The following is a 16005-nucleotide window of genomic DNA, read 5'->3' as shown; positions in this document are numbered from 1 at the left end:
CGGGCGGAACAGACTTCAGTTGTTGAGCAGCATGGCTTGGAGCGCTTGGAGGAGGCTGCGGAAGTATATCTTCATACTGTCTAAAGCGCTGCGGCATGCGAACACCAACAGTTTGGTTCTGCGCTGGGCCAGGGATGAGCCTTCATCTATCTCCATAGACGCTGTGCCAAGATTGGCATTGGGTACTGGGACGGGCAGATCGTCATGTAAAGAAGAACCTCCATATGACACATCCTGGGGGGGGTGCGCTACCGACGGAGCTGGATAAGTGCTGGGAGACTCCTCGCTGAACGACTTGTGAACCTGATCGGAAGACACGGACGAGGATTGCGGGCAGCGGAGCTCCGTACTCGAAAGCGCCATGCTAATGGGAGCATTCTTGACCTCCAGCCGGGACCGTTTTGCAGCTCCTAGGAAGTCTTTTGCTTTTGATAAAGCAGAGAATAAACTTTTTTGCCTTTCGCACACGATCGTTGATGCCTAGTGTAGGCACTTTCCTGAGTAAACTCACGTGTGCAAGTGCATTTGAAACGTCTCCCAGATGAATCGGTCTGATCCATGGGAAGCTATAGAGACAAGAGACACATGAACCCCGCAGTGAAAATCGGATCGAATGGCTCACCAATTTCATCCAACAACTTGGTATTTCATAATAGACCTAGGCACTAGATGGCCAGCGCGACTAACCGAACATGGCTATATTCCCACAGGGCAGAATCCTGGCAGCATAGACCAGGGCTGGCGCACTTGACGGCGGCAGAAAAAGCTGAACCAGCTATGGCATTCAATAAAGAGGCGAGTCTTTGCTAAACAGACCAACCAATGGAGGTCCCATCTTCACCTTCTTCTATCATCACTGCCCCACCAGACTATCGTGAAAGTGCTCGAAGGCTCGCCAAACTCGTTACAGAGGCCATGACTTGCGACTTCGCCCTCCTACATTATGACAAAATATCAAGATCAATGATCGAATGGTGCTGGTGAGACGCTGTTTGAATCACGTACCACATTTAAGCGTTGACATGGCCCACAAATGCAGGCCCAACGATGACGAGGGAAAGAAGGTGCTACCGTCGAACTTCAAGAAGTACCGTGAAGAACATGACTTTCTATATCCGTGCTGCCTGTGTGCCGAGGAGGGTGGAAGAGGGGCATACACGGAGGCGGCGGTGTACTCATGGAGGGATAAGACCACCGATAACACTTGTTGGAAAGCAAGATGCGCATCTGATCGATGTGGATATCGAGGTCAGTGTTCTTCATATTTGAAAGATAAAAAACTAACTATCACCTAGTTAAAATCGATGCATACTATCACCGATCGTCTGTAGGAACCTGCCAGTACCCTCGTCGAGGTATGAACTTGCTGCGCTGCAGAGTCATAATTTTATTGAGATACTGCAGAACAGCACAAAGAACCGCGCCCGATTCATCTCGAATGGACTTACCAGGAACAAAAAGAATTGATGAAGAACCTTGAGTCTGCTGGCGATGGAATTACAGCAAATGAGTTCCACACTCTTTTTAGACGCTGCAAGCAATGTATGCGGGTGGGAACAAGGCCGATCATGAAGCGTCATATTCAAGTCTGTTCAAGAGGAGTGCAAAAGCGAAAACCTCGGTAGGTGTCGGGATAAGGCTTCGTTATCGCTTATACTGATGACACTAGGTCTGGGGTAGGAATCACTGGCACGACGTAAGGTTTTGGGCTGGTCCGAGCGCTAACTAGGGATGGGATCACTTGCAGGTGGAGCTGCACAAGAGGGCGAGGTCTGATCATGTTAGATGAAGACCTGTACTTAGCCCAATCGCACTAATATCATTTACGCTGGAAAATTCACCTGTGAATTGATGCTCAATCCTCCTCGTTTGCGAATCGCCGACTGACTTGAATACTGTATTTTGATAAACCATCCATACCAACTTGAGTCAAAGTTGACACGAGCGATAATCGACAAGTCTTGAGCTTGAACATGATACGACAGTACTTGCTGACCAACAGTGCTGACCAATCAACTACGGCCATGGCAATGGACCCGCATCAGCGTCGGAAAATAGCGGAGCTTATGATACCAATCCTTGATTTCTGCATCCATGCACTTTCAAAGTGGATTATTTGAAGGATCGTCGGCCTGTGAGTTATCATGATCAGGCTCGTGCTTCAAACGCCTTAATCATGCCAGGGTAATTTAAAATTAACTTTTATGGGATACACTACGGACTAGCACTACGGACGAATACTCCAATGTGATATCGTTCAGCGTTTGTAGCAGCCACCGTACCATCACGCTAAGTCCCTACCTCATCTCACACTTGGCCGTCTGTTGTCACCTATTACCAGTAGGGGCTTTCCCCGAAGCCTGTCGCCCAGCAGCGACGTCTTTTGCTGTCACCTGTCGAGTCCTGACCAGGCCCCCACGCCACCTTGGACGCGAGAGAAAGACAGCTCTCCTCGTCCTCGCAACCCTCGTAAGAATGAAGGCAGAGTCAAATCGTGTACCCACATCGTTTGAAATTTTGTTATCAGATTTTCAAGACAGACGTTCGTGGGCGCAATTAAGCTGTATCCTGTTATATCATTGATTTATTTTTCTGCTAGGCAATGGAGTTGAAATACTTTAAACCGTGACGATACTATATCTTTAGCTACCTCTGAAAAGTTTGAGTGCGTTTCAGGCCATTGATGATACTTCATCGGACTCCAAGTCCTTACGTCATTTTGATGGCCAGGGAAGGGTTGATGGCCAGGGGATATTCAATCACCGCAGCGCTAGCAGTTCAATACAAATATATTCTCGGACGAGAATATCAGAAACCACACGCTGTACATACTTCCTGCAATTCACCATGTCGACCCCATCCTGCCTTCCCCCTTTCAGCCCCCTGGCTATTCGTCTCGGAATGTTTGAACTCTCGAATATATTAACTGCTCCTAAATGGCTGGAATTCTATATACGACTTATACCATCGGAGATGGTCAGTTCATAATTTCTAAAACTTTGCACATCCTGGGCCTGAAAGTTCTTCATACAGATTCGAACTGAATTGTACTTGCTTTACGTTTTGCTAAAGGTCGGGTCGATCTCAGCGATATATGGCAAATAGTTGGGGGGCGTTTTGTCGGAAGCGCAAAGGGAGGAGGAATCATTGAAAAATATTTCTGGCGACAACACAAGGCGTAGGACCGCCGAACGAATTTTCATGGAAGATAGGAGGGATCGGTGTCAGTTGGAAGTATCCCTATGCAGTCAGGCCATCGATTACGTCCAGCAGAGATGGATAATTCGTGAGATTTTTTTGATTCAGTATTCGAATGAGTGCTTGAGCGATCTGACACCATCTTTTTTAGCATTGCGTCCTATCGAGTGGTCCCAACCGCGGATTATGTCTCTATCTCAGCAACTCTGAGATGCGCTGTTACACCTCCCATAGTGGTCCATTCGGCAGCTGCAGCTGCTTATTCGGCAGCTGCGCAACAGAAATGTGAAAGTTGGTTAAGGAGACAACACACCGACCTCACACCATCTAACGAATTTTTCTCGATCGAAAGTGACCTGCCTCCGAACGCTCTGGCTGCCGGTCAGCTTGCTCATGCCCCTGAACAACGAACATCAGTCTTCGTAAACGTCAGTATCGTCATTAATTCCCTTGGCTGCTCTTACCTTATCTTTAAAGTGCAACCCGTCGTTCCGCCTGTGCAGCACATGGGTTACCCTTTGCGTCCACGAGGCCTTTGATGAGGCACGCAAAGTGGAAACTAAGCACTGAGGCTGGATTGATGGCAACATATCTCGACATTGAACGTTACTATTCTCACCACCGCAATGCCAAGTCGGAGCTGCTTTACTTACGGGCAAAGATGCTTCGCGCCAAAGCTGAGGTAGAAGTTTTTGCGCTGGCCATCGAAAATGCGTGTGCGTCCAACTACTCTGAGAGCGCTTTCTCTTCAAATGCTCATGTCATTACAGCTTCACCACATTCAACTTATTTCCAGTCGGTCCTACCAGAGCAGGTGCATATCTGCAAGGAACGGACTTTTGCCGGATCAATCAACGATCGTACTGACTCGACTTATGGTAATAGCCTTGCGTTTGTCTCAGCCTCGATGTAGGTTGCCATGCTGCTGCGTACGGTCGAGTGTAATATAATCTGTTTCACTTACATCTGCCGCCGTTCGAATTGTACTGGTAATCAGGTGCATATATTATCTATATATGCTTGTATGTACTGCCGACCTTGTATACGTATACCATTGAGTAGCTTCTTTAATTTTTATTGATCAGACTCGAATTCAATGATTACGGTCTGAGATCTGAACTTCCGACGCTCGAATATGCCCATCAGAATATTTGATCTGCAATGGGTTCCTGGAACTCCATTAAAAGGTGTAACCGTTGTTGGTGTTAGTAATTGCTGACAAAGTGGCTTACAAAGTACTAGTCTTGACTCTTGCCATCATCAAAATTTTGAACCTTTGCTCGAGACCAATATGCAGAGCTTGCGTGCGCTCATTCATATCAACTTGGTTGATCGCAAGGATTTTGTTCGTGACTTGTTGCATGTACTGTGTCTGCGACAATGATTGTGCACTTGTTGTGCACCTAATCTTATTGCTTTTTAGGCATTTCAGGGTAGCTAGGTGTAATTTTTCTCATCTCCTGTTGCTCGTTCCTTTTGAAATTGATCATCGTGCCCAGCGCACCGCCTGCTCGACGCGTCTCGAACAGAATCAAGATGTGCAACGACCGCGTGCCTATGATGACACTGATCTATATGATCTGATGCTTATTGCCCGCGCTTCACAGATCACTCATTTTTTATTCACACAGGATTAGAGTTGCTACGGAATCGACTCCCGGTCATTTTCGGTCCGTTGAACTACACGTAGACGCGGGATCCAGGTATGAAGCCCGATCCACTCGAGTGTTAGCCATTTTCCGGACAGGATGGCCTTTAAGGTGCGTAGCTTCAGGCACTATTCATGCCAGTGTTCACAGCTCTCTATTGCTCAGACCACCAGCTTTTGCTCCACGGAAGATATGGATAAGGCGACCACAATGGACAAGCTAGGTGACCAAATCATGTGCTCTTCGTCACGCGAATCCATCGTGTATCAATCGTCCAACTTCGACCAAGCTATCCACTCTCCCACTTTCGCTCGTATCAGACATCATCTTGAATTCCGCATTTCTACCTGATGGACTTGATGCCCGGAGAGATACCGCTCGTTATGAGATCCGAGAAATTAGTCAGAAACCCGAGATGATTCTGCCAGAGGTCTTGCATGAGGTTGCATACGGTAGGAAAATACTTCGGAATTCTGGGATGCTGGTGCTGGGATGCATTGCGAACGACCAGTGGAGTTGGCTGATAAATATTTCTAATCCCTCAAATCTGCGCTAACACCATCAGTTTCATCACTTCAGCCGTCAGCCACTCAAAATCTACCACCTCGCTTGCTTCCCTCGTCGTCCTCATCATCACCCTCGCTCTACAAGTCATTAACTTGTGCTGCATCAACATATCTGTACCGTACGTCCCTTTCTACCGAGCCACCGCTTCCTCCACTGAACCCTCAGTCCAACTACGTTGGTGGCATCGACAGAGTTCGCTCAGCTCTACCTAGCTTTTGAGGGTGTAGGTGTTGATGACGAGGATGTATTTACCCTCGCCACTATGTAAGTCCTCCTTGGAGGAGGTAGAAGTTTCTCAGCTGGTGAGTAATCATTTCCTTCGCCACACGTTTTATTCAACTTCTTGCATGTGGTCCTAGTAAGGGAATGTACTCCCGACTTTACACACATCCTGAGTCAGTATCGGCCCTGAGGACTATGGAGAATGGGATCGACCGAGGTGAGTTTATCTGATCTGTATGACGGTTGCGTGTGAGCTGATGATGGATGATGCCACTAGACCACCTCAGGACGCTGGTTACCAGCCATCATACCTGCAACAGTCCGAGCCATCTGGACTGTGATTCCCTGAACCACCCCCACCACCCATCCCCCACGAACAACGCACATCTGGCTATGAAAGCGGCTGCGTATTCTCAGCCTTCTCGCGACTACTTTTCTGTCCCGGAATCGCTGGAGCCACGTCATGGAGGCAACGTGTACGCATCCCCTGCTGGTCGCCCTCCTGGGGCATCATCCAGTTATGCGCCAGCGGGAGGTTACACCACCTCCTGGGGCTCCCCCTCAAGCTAGACCTTCATATGGACACGACCCTTCTCCTCAAGGAGGGTCGGGTCACGGCGCTGCAAGTGATTATTACAATCGGCCTCCGCCAGGTATGCATAGACTGCCAAGTATCGCTTCTTCCTGATTAATGGCGAAGAAGGTCAATCAGCAGTCACATTCGTACACTCCCGATCACGCAGCTGCTCATGGTGAATCCTTTAACCTACCACGCTACCAGCCTCAGCCACCGAGCGAGTTCGACGAAGAGGTGTACAAGTCTCATTTCTCTGCTCATGCTCAGGCTTATGGGTAAGTTCTTTCTAATGAAGGCGGCTGGGCTGAATCAAATGGCGCTTCTTATAGTTCTGGTCATGACGATAAACCGATGGCGAATGATGATATAGGCACAGCTGCCGCTATCGAGGCGCTGAAGATCACAGCTGCAAATAACCAGGAAGACCACAGGATGGATTCCAAACTAACACGGACGCTCCGCATGCAAGGCCATCTGCCGGACCACAAGGTGGATTCCAGACTGACACGGACACTCAGCATACGAGACCGTCTGCTAATATTTCTTCTGGTGCGCAATATTCATCAGACATAGGCGGGCCACTGCTTCCTTCCATCTCATTTACACGGATTCCTCGCTCTTAGGCGTTTCGTCCCCAATGCTCCCGGCCAAAGAGGCAACACTCCTGCACAAATGCTACCCCACCTAACCAATCAGTTTAGCCTGCTTATGTACTAATCTATCTCCAAAGTTGAACTTGAGCGTGTCAAGAATCAGCTCAAATCGAGCCTGGTGATGGCTCTCGAGAGTCGGGCGGTGGAGGTGAAGGTGAAGGATCTTTGCCGGAAGGTACGACAAACTTTTATCATAAACATGCCCGCATACTCACGTGATAATTTAGTTGCCTGTCCACAGTCGAAAGACTCCTGTGACCGAAATGACTACGACCTATGATAAATAAGGTGACTCCTGACTGCGTGCGCCGCGTCGCTACTAGACTATTCGCACCTTCGTCTGGACACAGGGCCACAATTTTGACGATAGGGCGCGGGGATATATGAGATTGGAAGGCGACATTTCAAAATATGGTGTTCCAGGAGCATGAAAGTTTGAGCGCTTTATAGATCACTGCATATTTTCGGTATTTAATTTAGCTGCAACAACTTGTTTTCATCATACGAGGTGTGCTTGACGAACAATATAAATAAAAGAAACAAAACGCGACAAGGAAACTTCAACCAACCCACCAAATGACTTGGAGGGACGTTGCTTTCAGATGCATCAGATGATCAGATAATCGATAATCAAGGATGCGGCTCCAAAAAGGAAATAACAACAACAGGTTACCATATATGCGTTTGTGGTTCTCACGTACTAGTAGTACTCTCAACAAGCGATTATTATTGTTTGCAAGTTGGAAGCCATGGTACGTTCCGATATCGCACCTTCTGACACTGTACAGTCCTCAAGTCTCAGGATGTTGTCTTGTTCTAGGCAACTCAAGGCTCTCAACAGCGCGTAGCGGAGCTGCTGGACCGTAGTTTTGGAATCTGGCCGACGCAACTGCCTCGGTACGCTGAACCGGTAATGTTGTGAGTACGGATCTAGTACTGATACATAAAATTTGAGTCAAACATCATTTTCGTTATATAGAACGAATGGACGTGAAGATTACTCGATCCCTATGAGGCGAATCGATGACCCTCCGTAAGTGACATTCGCTCCCATTAATGATATCATTGACCGTTTTTAACAGGCCCGGATTGTATGGGAGTGTTTGGGAGGAGTTGGTACACCCCTTGGGGGGGACTTATTACTATCACAATAAAAAGGTGAGCACTGGCCGTTTGTATAAGCGATGTATTTACTTACCTGAAATTTAGAACACATATACGTCACTAAATATACGCCACATGGATCGACAAAGGCTCGAAGAATTTATCGATGTATCAAGAGCCGCGGCGAAAGAAGACGATTGGGTATTGGTTGTTCACCAAATGAGCTACAGAGGAGAAGACGTATACCAATACTACTATGTGGTCCACAACCTGCGCATCATCACCTGGCTCGATGATCTGGACGGCTACCTTCTTCTCCGAGAATGTATCAAGGCAAGCGAGTGGAGGCATAAGAGTGCGTTGCCATGCAATTACTTGATCTTTTTCTCGATCGTGTTATACAGGGCTCGAACTAGAAGCTCAGTATTGGTGAGTTTGGTCGACGAATATCGTTTCACTTATTTTTATGTTTCACTGCTTCACAGGAGACACGTTGAATTTTTTCCGCACATGTTCCGCATGACGAGCTCCCAAGTTAGATGCACACGCAGAGAAATTCTTTGTTACCTTGGAGGTAAGCCCTATATTACTGCAACGACAATCAGAATCACATGAACGTACAATAGAAGCTACAACTTTGGCCCAATCTACTGCAGCTACGATTTTCTGGACTCTAGACCAAATGAGACAGGTTGACGCGCAACTTGCTAGTGTCGGTATGTGCCCAAGTCTTGTCCGCCATAACATCGTGATGACCGAGGAACAGAAGCCCTTGCAGAAAACGAAATCATTGAGGATACTGGTGTCGTGCTTTGTTGTATGTGAGCCCAGCAAAACCGGACAATTTGTATACTAATCTGCCGACTCACAGGTAGAATACTGTACATGCTACGTAGGTCTCTCCTTCACAAATCGAATGTCATTGTGTCAACACGCAATATAGGCCACTACCAGTATCTGAACCGCCACAACCAGCCCGAAGCCCGCCTAATTCGAGGCCATGCAGTGGTAGAGAAATGTAGGACATGTAAAGCTCTCTACTTCATGGGCAATACTGCGGCTACTATACTGTGTATGCCGATCACAATCGACCGCATCAGGAACACTTCCGTTGATGGTATTGTGAATGGGGTGGACGTCAGGACCTTTATCGACGATTTCAGCAGCCAAGCTAAGAGTCAGATCACCTTGGTAAGTGCTGTGTCAACATCACAAATCTTCGTAACTCATCGGTTCTGACAGGCAGGCGTCTCCGTGGCCATGGACGTCGCCATCTTTGCCATTCCAGGTCTAGGCACAACAGTAACCTCACGGACGCTTTGCTCCTGCTCCTTACTTTTGGGCGTTGGCTGCATTTTCGCCGCTACAATGGTGCAGCACTTTGGCGAGAGAATGAGATCCATTGACGTCGCGGTTTGATTCATACTATATTGCCGCAGCCTGTGCCTGACCTTGCTTACTGAACAGGTATATTACCTACAAAAGAAGACGATGATGTTGGTCGTCATTACAAGTATACCGACGTGCTTCTGTGTATTAAGGTCAGTCAACTTTGATTATGATTGCCTCTGTCACTCATAGAATTTCTACTAGTGTAATAAGCTCGATCCTTGGATTTCTCGCAGGTGTCATTGCTGACTTCCAGCCTTCCACACCCTTGGTGGTTGCATGCTTTACGACGCTCGGCGTGGTGATAGGCTTCTTGCTTGTATTGGTGATTGCAAGTTACGGTCCCGGCTTGTCTAGGGCACGGCCTCAGTAACTAGCAATTATTTTGGAGGGTTTTCTATAAGGTATCGCATATGTAGGACTCATACATCCGGCACGAGCTGCCCTTCTTATTCTAGTTCCGAGGGGGTAGCCAACGAATGCAGTCTTTCCCCGTCCTGCTAGTAATCCAATCATGTTTATACACACCCCCTATTTGATAATGACATTGTCTTGGATACATCACCACTATGAATAACGACCATTGTGTGCCAATATTACATACATTTTACAATCGCCGATGTGCGCCTGGTTGGCATTGCAAACAGCCATAAGACTTATGCATCTTCATCACCACTATGAATAACGACCATCGGGTGCCAATATTACATACATTTTACAATCCTCGATGTGCGCCTGGTTAGCATTGTAGACAGCCATAAGACATATGCATCTTCATCAAAATTGGTTTTGTCCTGTATCTTCTTGTCCTTCCATGCCATTATGTTGTGATTATGTATCTCTCTGTAAATAGATATAATCCAGCGGACATGTGATCTAAGTTTGCCATTTATATCTATAAAAAGCTTTTCCTCGCCGATTCCCTGATGCTGCAGACCCAAATGCCAGCACGATACACAAAGCATGACCGTTGGAAACCTTCCAGAAAACGGACAATAGCTCAACAGCAAGTCACATCACGCATGAAAGCTCAGAGCACTCACACAAAAGGTCTCCTGAAGGAAAACATCCCTCCTGCAGCTACAGTTTTGTCCGCAGAATTAACCCTACCTGATGCAATCCTCCCAACATCGAAGAATTTTCACGTCCGCTACAGAAATGAGCGCCGATGCCACAAGCGGACCAGGAGTCGTGTTGAAAGGCTGGAGGCAAGCTTACAAGAAGCACAATCAGCTGTTGTCGGGGCTGCCTCGCAGGCTCGGGCAGATCAACAGTCACTCACAGCTGCACAGACGTCACTCGCAGCTGCAAAGAGTGAGGCCAAACACTTGCGAGAGCGCAATGAAATCCTCACCAAACGTAACCATGCTCTTGGTATGCGTGTTTCTCGCGCACCTCTCCAGAAAGCACACGCTGTCAAGAAGGCCACTGCTCGCACTATAGCACAAACCACAAAACATACAACATTTGCCCTGAAAAACAAGAATATAATCACTGATACTGTCCGCGACACAATCTGCGAGCTCGTAGCAACACACGACGTACCAGTATCGAGTGTTCGAGGTGTCTTTGGTGTCATCGCAGATTGCCTCGGTATTGCTGTTGAAGGAGATGTTAGTACTCGCAGCATTGGCCGTGTGCTGCAGGAGGCAGACGTTGCAGCAAATGTGCAGATGGTAGATGAAATGATGGAAGTAGATGGTGCGTACTAATTGATGCGGTATCAAAGACAATTCAATTAATATAAGTATCAAGGCGTTACGTTGAGTGGTGATGGCACGAGTCACAAAAACGTCAACTACCAATCACACCACATCACGTATACCTCCCATGATGGCAAGGGAGTCACGCGCTTTGCGGGAATCCAGCATGAAGTCAATCATACCAGCGAAACGCAGCTGCAAGGCTGGAAGGATGTGCTACATGAGATGTGTGACACGTACAATACATGCATGGCTGGCGAGAAAGCTGTAGCGGACCCGAGGGAGGTTGTCAGCAAGGTGAAGGGAATGTTGACGGATCATGCAGAGGACCAGAAGAAACTCATCCGCCTCTTCTCCGATTGGAAACGGACTTGTGAGAGAGAAGTGCGTGGCGAGCGTGCACTGGCCGCTCTACCCCCTGATGATGTCATAGCCCTGTTATGGCAGACAACCGAAGGAGTAATCACAGCCGCTGGGACTTACGTGAAGACTTCTCTGGGCCCAACTGCACGAAAATACTTGCGGAAGAGGGCCCGCATCAACGATACTGCAGGGATGGAGAGGAAACGAAGGATTGCACAGGTAGAGTATGACAAACACGTAGTCCAGTGGAACCGCGAGAAAGATCAAAAGAAAAAGGAATGTCGTGAGGCTGCGGCTGCGAAACTTGCTGCCGTTGTGCCTCGTCTTACACAGGAGGACATCAACAAGATGCGCGTCGCTGAGCTGGACCTGCAGATCCGCTGGCATCGCCAATTCGACTCACAAATGCCTGCAGCGAAGGACCTCAAAGGCAAGAAAGCACCGGAGAAAAGGGCCATTCTGGCAGCTGCAGCAGAGCGGCTTTCTAGTGGGGAAGTAGGACCCAACACTGACGAGGCTGCGACGATACAGGAAATTGAGGGACATGACACCACCAATGTTGGGGCTCTCTTAGGGGACTCCGACGAAGAAAATGACTTGTAGACGGCCACTCCTCTTAAAATTTGATAGGCTCGTATAATCCACCTCATCTATAGTTCTTGCTGATGGCTCGGCGACCTTAATTCTTGTCGTGTAGGTGTTTGGTTACATGTCTACACCGCGTCGTAGTTTATTGACCACATATTTCGCCGATACTTGATTACATAATATCACACTTTGTTTGGTGGCGCTGCGCCTCCCCACTTTTAACTAGGGGTCGGTGTCGCCGACTTTCACCTTGCTTGTTCCGAGTTGTTCCGAATTTGTCTCTTCAATGATTAGTTTAGGAGTCGATACGTTGCCTTGAATTCATCGATTCGCTATGTACTGCTCAAGCTATGTGACATTTCAATGAGTACAAAAGAGCTTTACAGACACGTAAAACTAGGATCAGAGACTTGATTTTTAGATATCTGTTGCTTTCTCCTTCCCTTTTTTTTCGGCAGCTTCGTCGACATGCAGTTTCTTGGCAGTCGGTTCTTCGGCGGGAGGAGGAGTATGATGAATCGCGGTCCTAACAGGACCTGACCTAGGATCTGATGTGTATATGGCTGCTATAGGTTTACCTCTTTTTAATATCATCATTTGCTCGATGTTGGCACGGAAAGAATCTTGTGGAGGCGATGATTTAGCAAGATATGTATGATGGAGAGTGAAGTGGACCTCCACAACTGCGTTTCGCAGCACGTTATTAACGTTTTCAGGCTCCACGAAATGGTTTTCTTCGTCATAGACCCGGAGAGGCACTGCTTTGAAGTGGGCTTTGATAGGGTCAAGATATTGACAATATTCATCGTCTACTGGCCAATTGGCGGTTTCCTTGTCCATTTCTAACTTCTCCTTCGACTTGCTACCAGTAGATTGCAATGGACCAGTATCATTCTCGATATCCTCAAGATAAACAGTTTTTCTGCTCGCAGTAGGTGAATCAGGAACAGGAATGTCCTATTTGGCGTTAAGCAATACACGAGAACGCAATTGCAAAACACTTACCCTTTTTTCAAATATGTTTCGAGCAAATCTGATACTTTGTTTGTCTGGTAGCATATCCTTTTTGCGCTGAGTCTGGGCTATGAGGTTCTCGATATTGTTGAGAAGTGTATGAAGTCGCGCAAAGTCCTCATTAAACCCATTGGCATTGTGGGGTCTTCCGCCCATGAACTGGTACTTTGCTTTATCCAAGGTACCATATTCCGGCTTTACAAAGCTGCCTGTCGGACTGCATTGCAGCCTGAAGTCAAGGATTTGTACAACAGCAATTCCAATAAAGGGCTGGTCTGTGTTTTTATCCGTGAAGACGTGGCCAGTTCCTCCGATGGTCCATTCACATTTCTGCAATATCTGAGAAGAAATGGAGTAGTTAGGGTTCTGTTTTAAATTTTTGTGATGCTCAGCAAAGTCGAAGATCATGGTTGTCTGCAAGTTGTTTTCTAGCAGAGTTACAGCCCCTAAACTCATAATGACATATGTTTGCTGACATTGTCCAGAAATGTTTTCTGTACACGTCAGCCATATGAAACCTCCGTCTACAATGAAAAGTAAGAAATTTATAGCGCAACATGACATGCACTGATCCATAGCACAGTTACCGAGTACCGAGACATAGCCGCAATGATATTGGACCTGCTCGTGATAACAGACCTCACTGCAATTAGCCGTACTTGTCAAATCATGCGAGAATTAGGCCAAGAGGTTATACGCCGAAGATTTAGGCATATATTGGAACCTTTTGCGGGCAATCATTTGCCGAGTTTCCTCTCAGCTCTACGGCATGGTAATGGTCTTATAACTGGATCATCCGTACGAGCGATGATGGGATATAACAATAGCAGTGCCTCACGGGACCTGAACATTCTCGTCCCGTATACAGGTTTTGACAACTTACACGAAACCATCGAACACACGCTCGGATTTACGTCCATTTCAAGAGTAGCGCATCCTGCCATTGCAGCCTCGATTGGCATATTTCGCAAATACAAATCAAAACACCGAATCATCACCCTATCCGCATCCCATAAAGACCAGAATATTCTCCACATCATTCTTAATGCCCCAACAACAGCCGACATGCTATTCATGACTACCGGAGGACTTTGTTACTTCTACCCAAATTTTTATCACGCAGGAATTGCTATTGAAAGCCACAGTGGAAATTTAGTCCCAAATGACAAGAAATTGGGATGCGCTGGAGAAATAACGGACGAATTTGAGATGGAGAAAGACATGTCGTTCCTCAACAGGACCTGCAATGATTTATGTCCCACATTTTGGCACCACGTCGAAGAAAAACGTTGGCGTTTGTGCGTTGATTGGAATGTAGAAGATTCAGTCACCAAAGTTTTCCATGACATCAATGTCGAATGGCGATTGAACAGAGAGTGTACAAATAGCGAATGCCCTCGCTGTTTTACGGAGATGTCACAAAACTGTGAATGTGCTGGTGCTAGTAACCGTAAGTTTCTGCTTGAATCAGATGAAATACGCATGCTGAAAAGTCTACACAGGTGATGATGTAAAATGGATACCCAGACAAATACGGTATCGCAAACCAGTAAGCAGGAATCAGTCCGCTAATACGTAGCTAAAATCATTAGCAGCCTTTCCTTCAACTAATTAAAGGAATATTTTATGGCGCACAATGCCACCGACCTTTTCTTGTACCAATTCCAGTAAAAGACGGTATCGATAAGCCTCCTACACTCGACGACCTCGATATCAATTACTGGGTAAAACAGCACGAGCTCTATGAGTGTACAACCACTCGACGACATTTACGCAGGACCTTTGTCACTATTCCTGGCTCTAACATGACTATCGATGGAAAATTTACTTTATATTTTGAAAGATCAGGACATTCCATCGCTTTGAACCAACTCCTTTCCAGAATGTCGAGTATGACTGGGAGCAAAGAGACATTCCATGGAAGTATTCTAGTCGTCAAGCAAACACGACATGTACCAAACGTTATAGTGAACATGACGAAACAGGATCAACTCGCCGCAAATTTCCTCATATCGAGGTATGTCTTATCCTTCTGCCAATTCTAAATTACATTGAAGAGATACCAGTGCTTTGCATTACCATATCCTAACAGACACCTGACATTCGCAACAGAATGCCCATGATGTACATTATGCGACACCTATCATAGCATTTAATTCGCGTGATAGAACATGGCAAAATCAGAAAGGATGTCCCAATGGCTTAGTTCCTCGCTCGCTGACATCTCGTTTTCCGTGAGGTTGAAGATTCCTTCTCAGCCTCAGTGGATAGACTCGCGCATTTTCTATGTTTGATAAGGATGGGAAGTAAGAAGTGAACAAGATTTAACGGCTGTGAAATAGAGTAACCAAATATTACCAAGTACATAACAATAAATAGTAAAAGTAAAAGAAAGGTGTTTCAATTCTAAGCTTGAATCGTTACAATCTAACCATTCATAATGTCAACTTCTACGCATTTAAACGAAGTTATATCTGCTTCTTCGAATTTGGTTACGGTCCCCAACAGTGGTATGTTACATTATTAATACATATTACACGGTTGACGTATCTAATCGGGATCTCAGAAATAAGTGTAGAAGAGCAGGGTCGTGGATCTACTCATATTCATGTTATGGGTTCTGATCATTGATGAGCACGGTCAGTACATGCGCAGTGTAAATCTAACTCAAAACTATAACAGATCAATAGGTTTCAAACAAAGATGTATCGTCCACCCCTGAGTTCAGTGTCTGGAACTCCGGTTTCTTTCTTTCGCCTAGCACGATAGGAACAGCGTCTTACTTCTTTGTGGTCTGTCAAGTTTAGCTTTTTTTTTTTAACAATTATGCAATATTCGCTCACCTTATTCTATTGGACCGTATTCTCCTTTAAAGTACCTTTCCTCTGTTAATCGAGCCAATGCGTCTAAGCGCAGATCTTCATCCTTTAAATCTTGTGAAGGATGTTGCGTAAACAGGTCATTTTCAAAGTCGCGCA

At 46.5% G+C, this 16005-nt stretch overlaps 7 protein-coding genes across 7 annotated transcripts; 5 read left to right on the top strand and 2 right to left on the bottom strand.

The window, feature by feature from the left end:
- Positions 1-15: 15 nt before the first annotated feature.
- On the bottom strand, positions 16-1780 carry DEU56DRAFT_761840 (uncharacterized protein; the record flags this gene model as incomplete). Its single annotated transcript, XM_041350592.1, has 8 exons — positions 16-425; positions 512-566; positions 623-638; positions 688-775; positions 1006-1227; positions 1313-1371; positions 1449-1531; positions 1658-1780. 8 exons carry the CDS (start codon positions 1778-1780, stop codon positions 16-18), a joined length of 1056 nt encoding a protein of 351 aa, XP_041201451.1.
- Positions 1781-2847: 1067 nt separating this feature from the next.
- On the top strand, positions 2848-4353 carry DEU56DRAFT_761839 (uncharacterized protein; the record flags this gene model as incomplete). Its single annotated transcript, XM_041350591.1, has 6 exons — positions 2848-2976; positions 3106-3305; positions 3350-3579; positions 3702-3914; positions 3969-4107; positions 4284-4353. The coding sequence occupies 6 exons, from the start codon at positions 2848-2850 to the stop codon at positions 4351-4353; spliced, it is 981 nt and encodes a 326-aa protein (XP_041201450.1).
- A 593-nt stretch (positions 4354-4946) lies between these two features.
- DEU56DRAFT_933868 (uncharacterized protein) lies at positions 4947-7153 on the top strand (the record flags this gene model as incomplete). Its single annotated transcript, XM_041358759.1, has 12 exons — positions 4947-4958; positions 4998-5070; positions 5168-5357; positions 5413-5532; positions 5580-5678; positions 5815-5853; positions 5914-5973; positions 6054-6289; positions 6380-6488; positions 6543-6762; positions 6964-7041; positions 7094-7153. 12 exons carry the CDS (start codon positions 4947-4949, stop codon positions 7151-7153), a joined length of 1296 nt encoding a protein of 431 aa, XP_041201449.1.
- A 462-nt stretch (positions 7154-7615) lies between these two features.
- On the top strand, positions 7616-9563 carry DEU56DRAFT_761837 (uncharacterized protein; the record flags this gene model as incomplete). The annotated part of the gene is made up of 14 exons (XM_041350590.1): positions 7616-7618; positions 7687-7784; positions 7846-7899; positions 7949-8024; positions 8076-8325; positions 8375-8399; positions 8456-8544; positions 8576-8686; positions 8749-8787; positions 8842-8862; positions 8914-9161; positions 9213-9258; positions 9438-9511; positions 9552-9563. 14 exons carry the CDS (start codon positions 7616-7618, stop codon positions 9561-9563), a joined length of 1146 nt encoding a protein of 381 aa, XP_041201448.1.
- Positions 9564-10735: 1172 nt separating this feature from the next.
- DEU56DRAFT_748953 (uncharacterized protein) lies at positions 10736-11392 on the top strand (the record flags this gene model as incomplete). Its single annotated transcript, XM_041349389.1, has 2 exons — positions 10736-11060; positions 11115-11392. Coding segments are annotated over 2 exons (603 nt in total), but the record flags the coding sequence as incomplete, so codon positions are not given.
- Positions 11393-12430: 1038 nt separating this feature from the next.
- Positions 12431-13435, bottom strand: DEU56DRAFT_761835 (uncharacterized protein; the record flags this gene model as incomplete). The annotated part of the gene is made up of 2 exons (XM_041350589.1): positions 12431-12970; positions 13019-13435. The coding sequence occupies 2 exons, from the start codon at positions 13433-13435 to the stop codon at positions 12431-12433; spliced, it is 957 nt and encodes a 318-aa protein (XP_041201446.1).
- Positions 13436-13514: 79 nt separating this feature from the next.
- Positions 13515-14831, top strand: DEU56DRAFT_919586 (uncharacterized protein; the record flags this gene model as incomplete). The annotated part of the gene is made up of 5 exons (XM_041358287.1): positions 13515-13563; positions 13611-14477; positions 14530-14576; positions 14623-14751; positions 14805-14831. 5 exons carry the CDS (start codon positions 13515-13517, stop codon positions 14829-14831), a joined length of 1119 nt encoding a protein of 372 aa, XP_041201445.1.
- Positions 14832-16005: the final 1174 nt, after the last annotated feature.

The sequence above is a fragment of the Suillus clintonianus genome (assembly GCF_016758775.1).
Source record: "Suillus clintonianus strain FC179 chromosome Unknown DEU56scaffold_172, whole genome shotgun sequence".
NCBI lineage: Eukaryota > Fungi > Basidiomycota > Agaricomycetes > Boletales > Suillaceae > Suillus > Suillus clintonianus.
The sequence above is the reverse complement of the archived record's forward strand: the minus strand, read 5'-3'. Positions and strand labels throughout refer to the sequence as shown.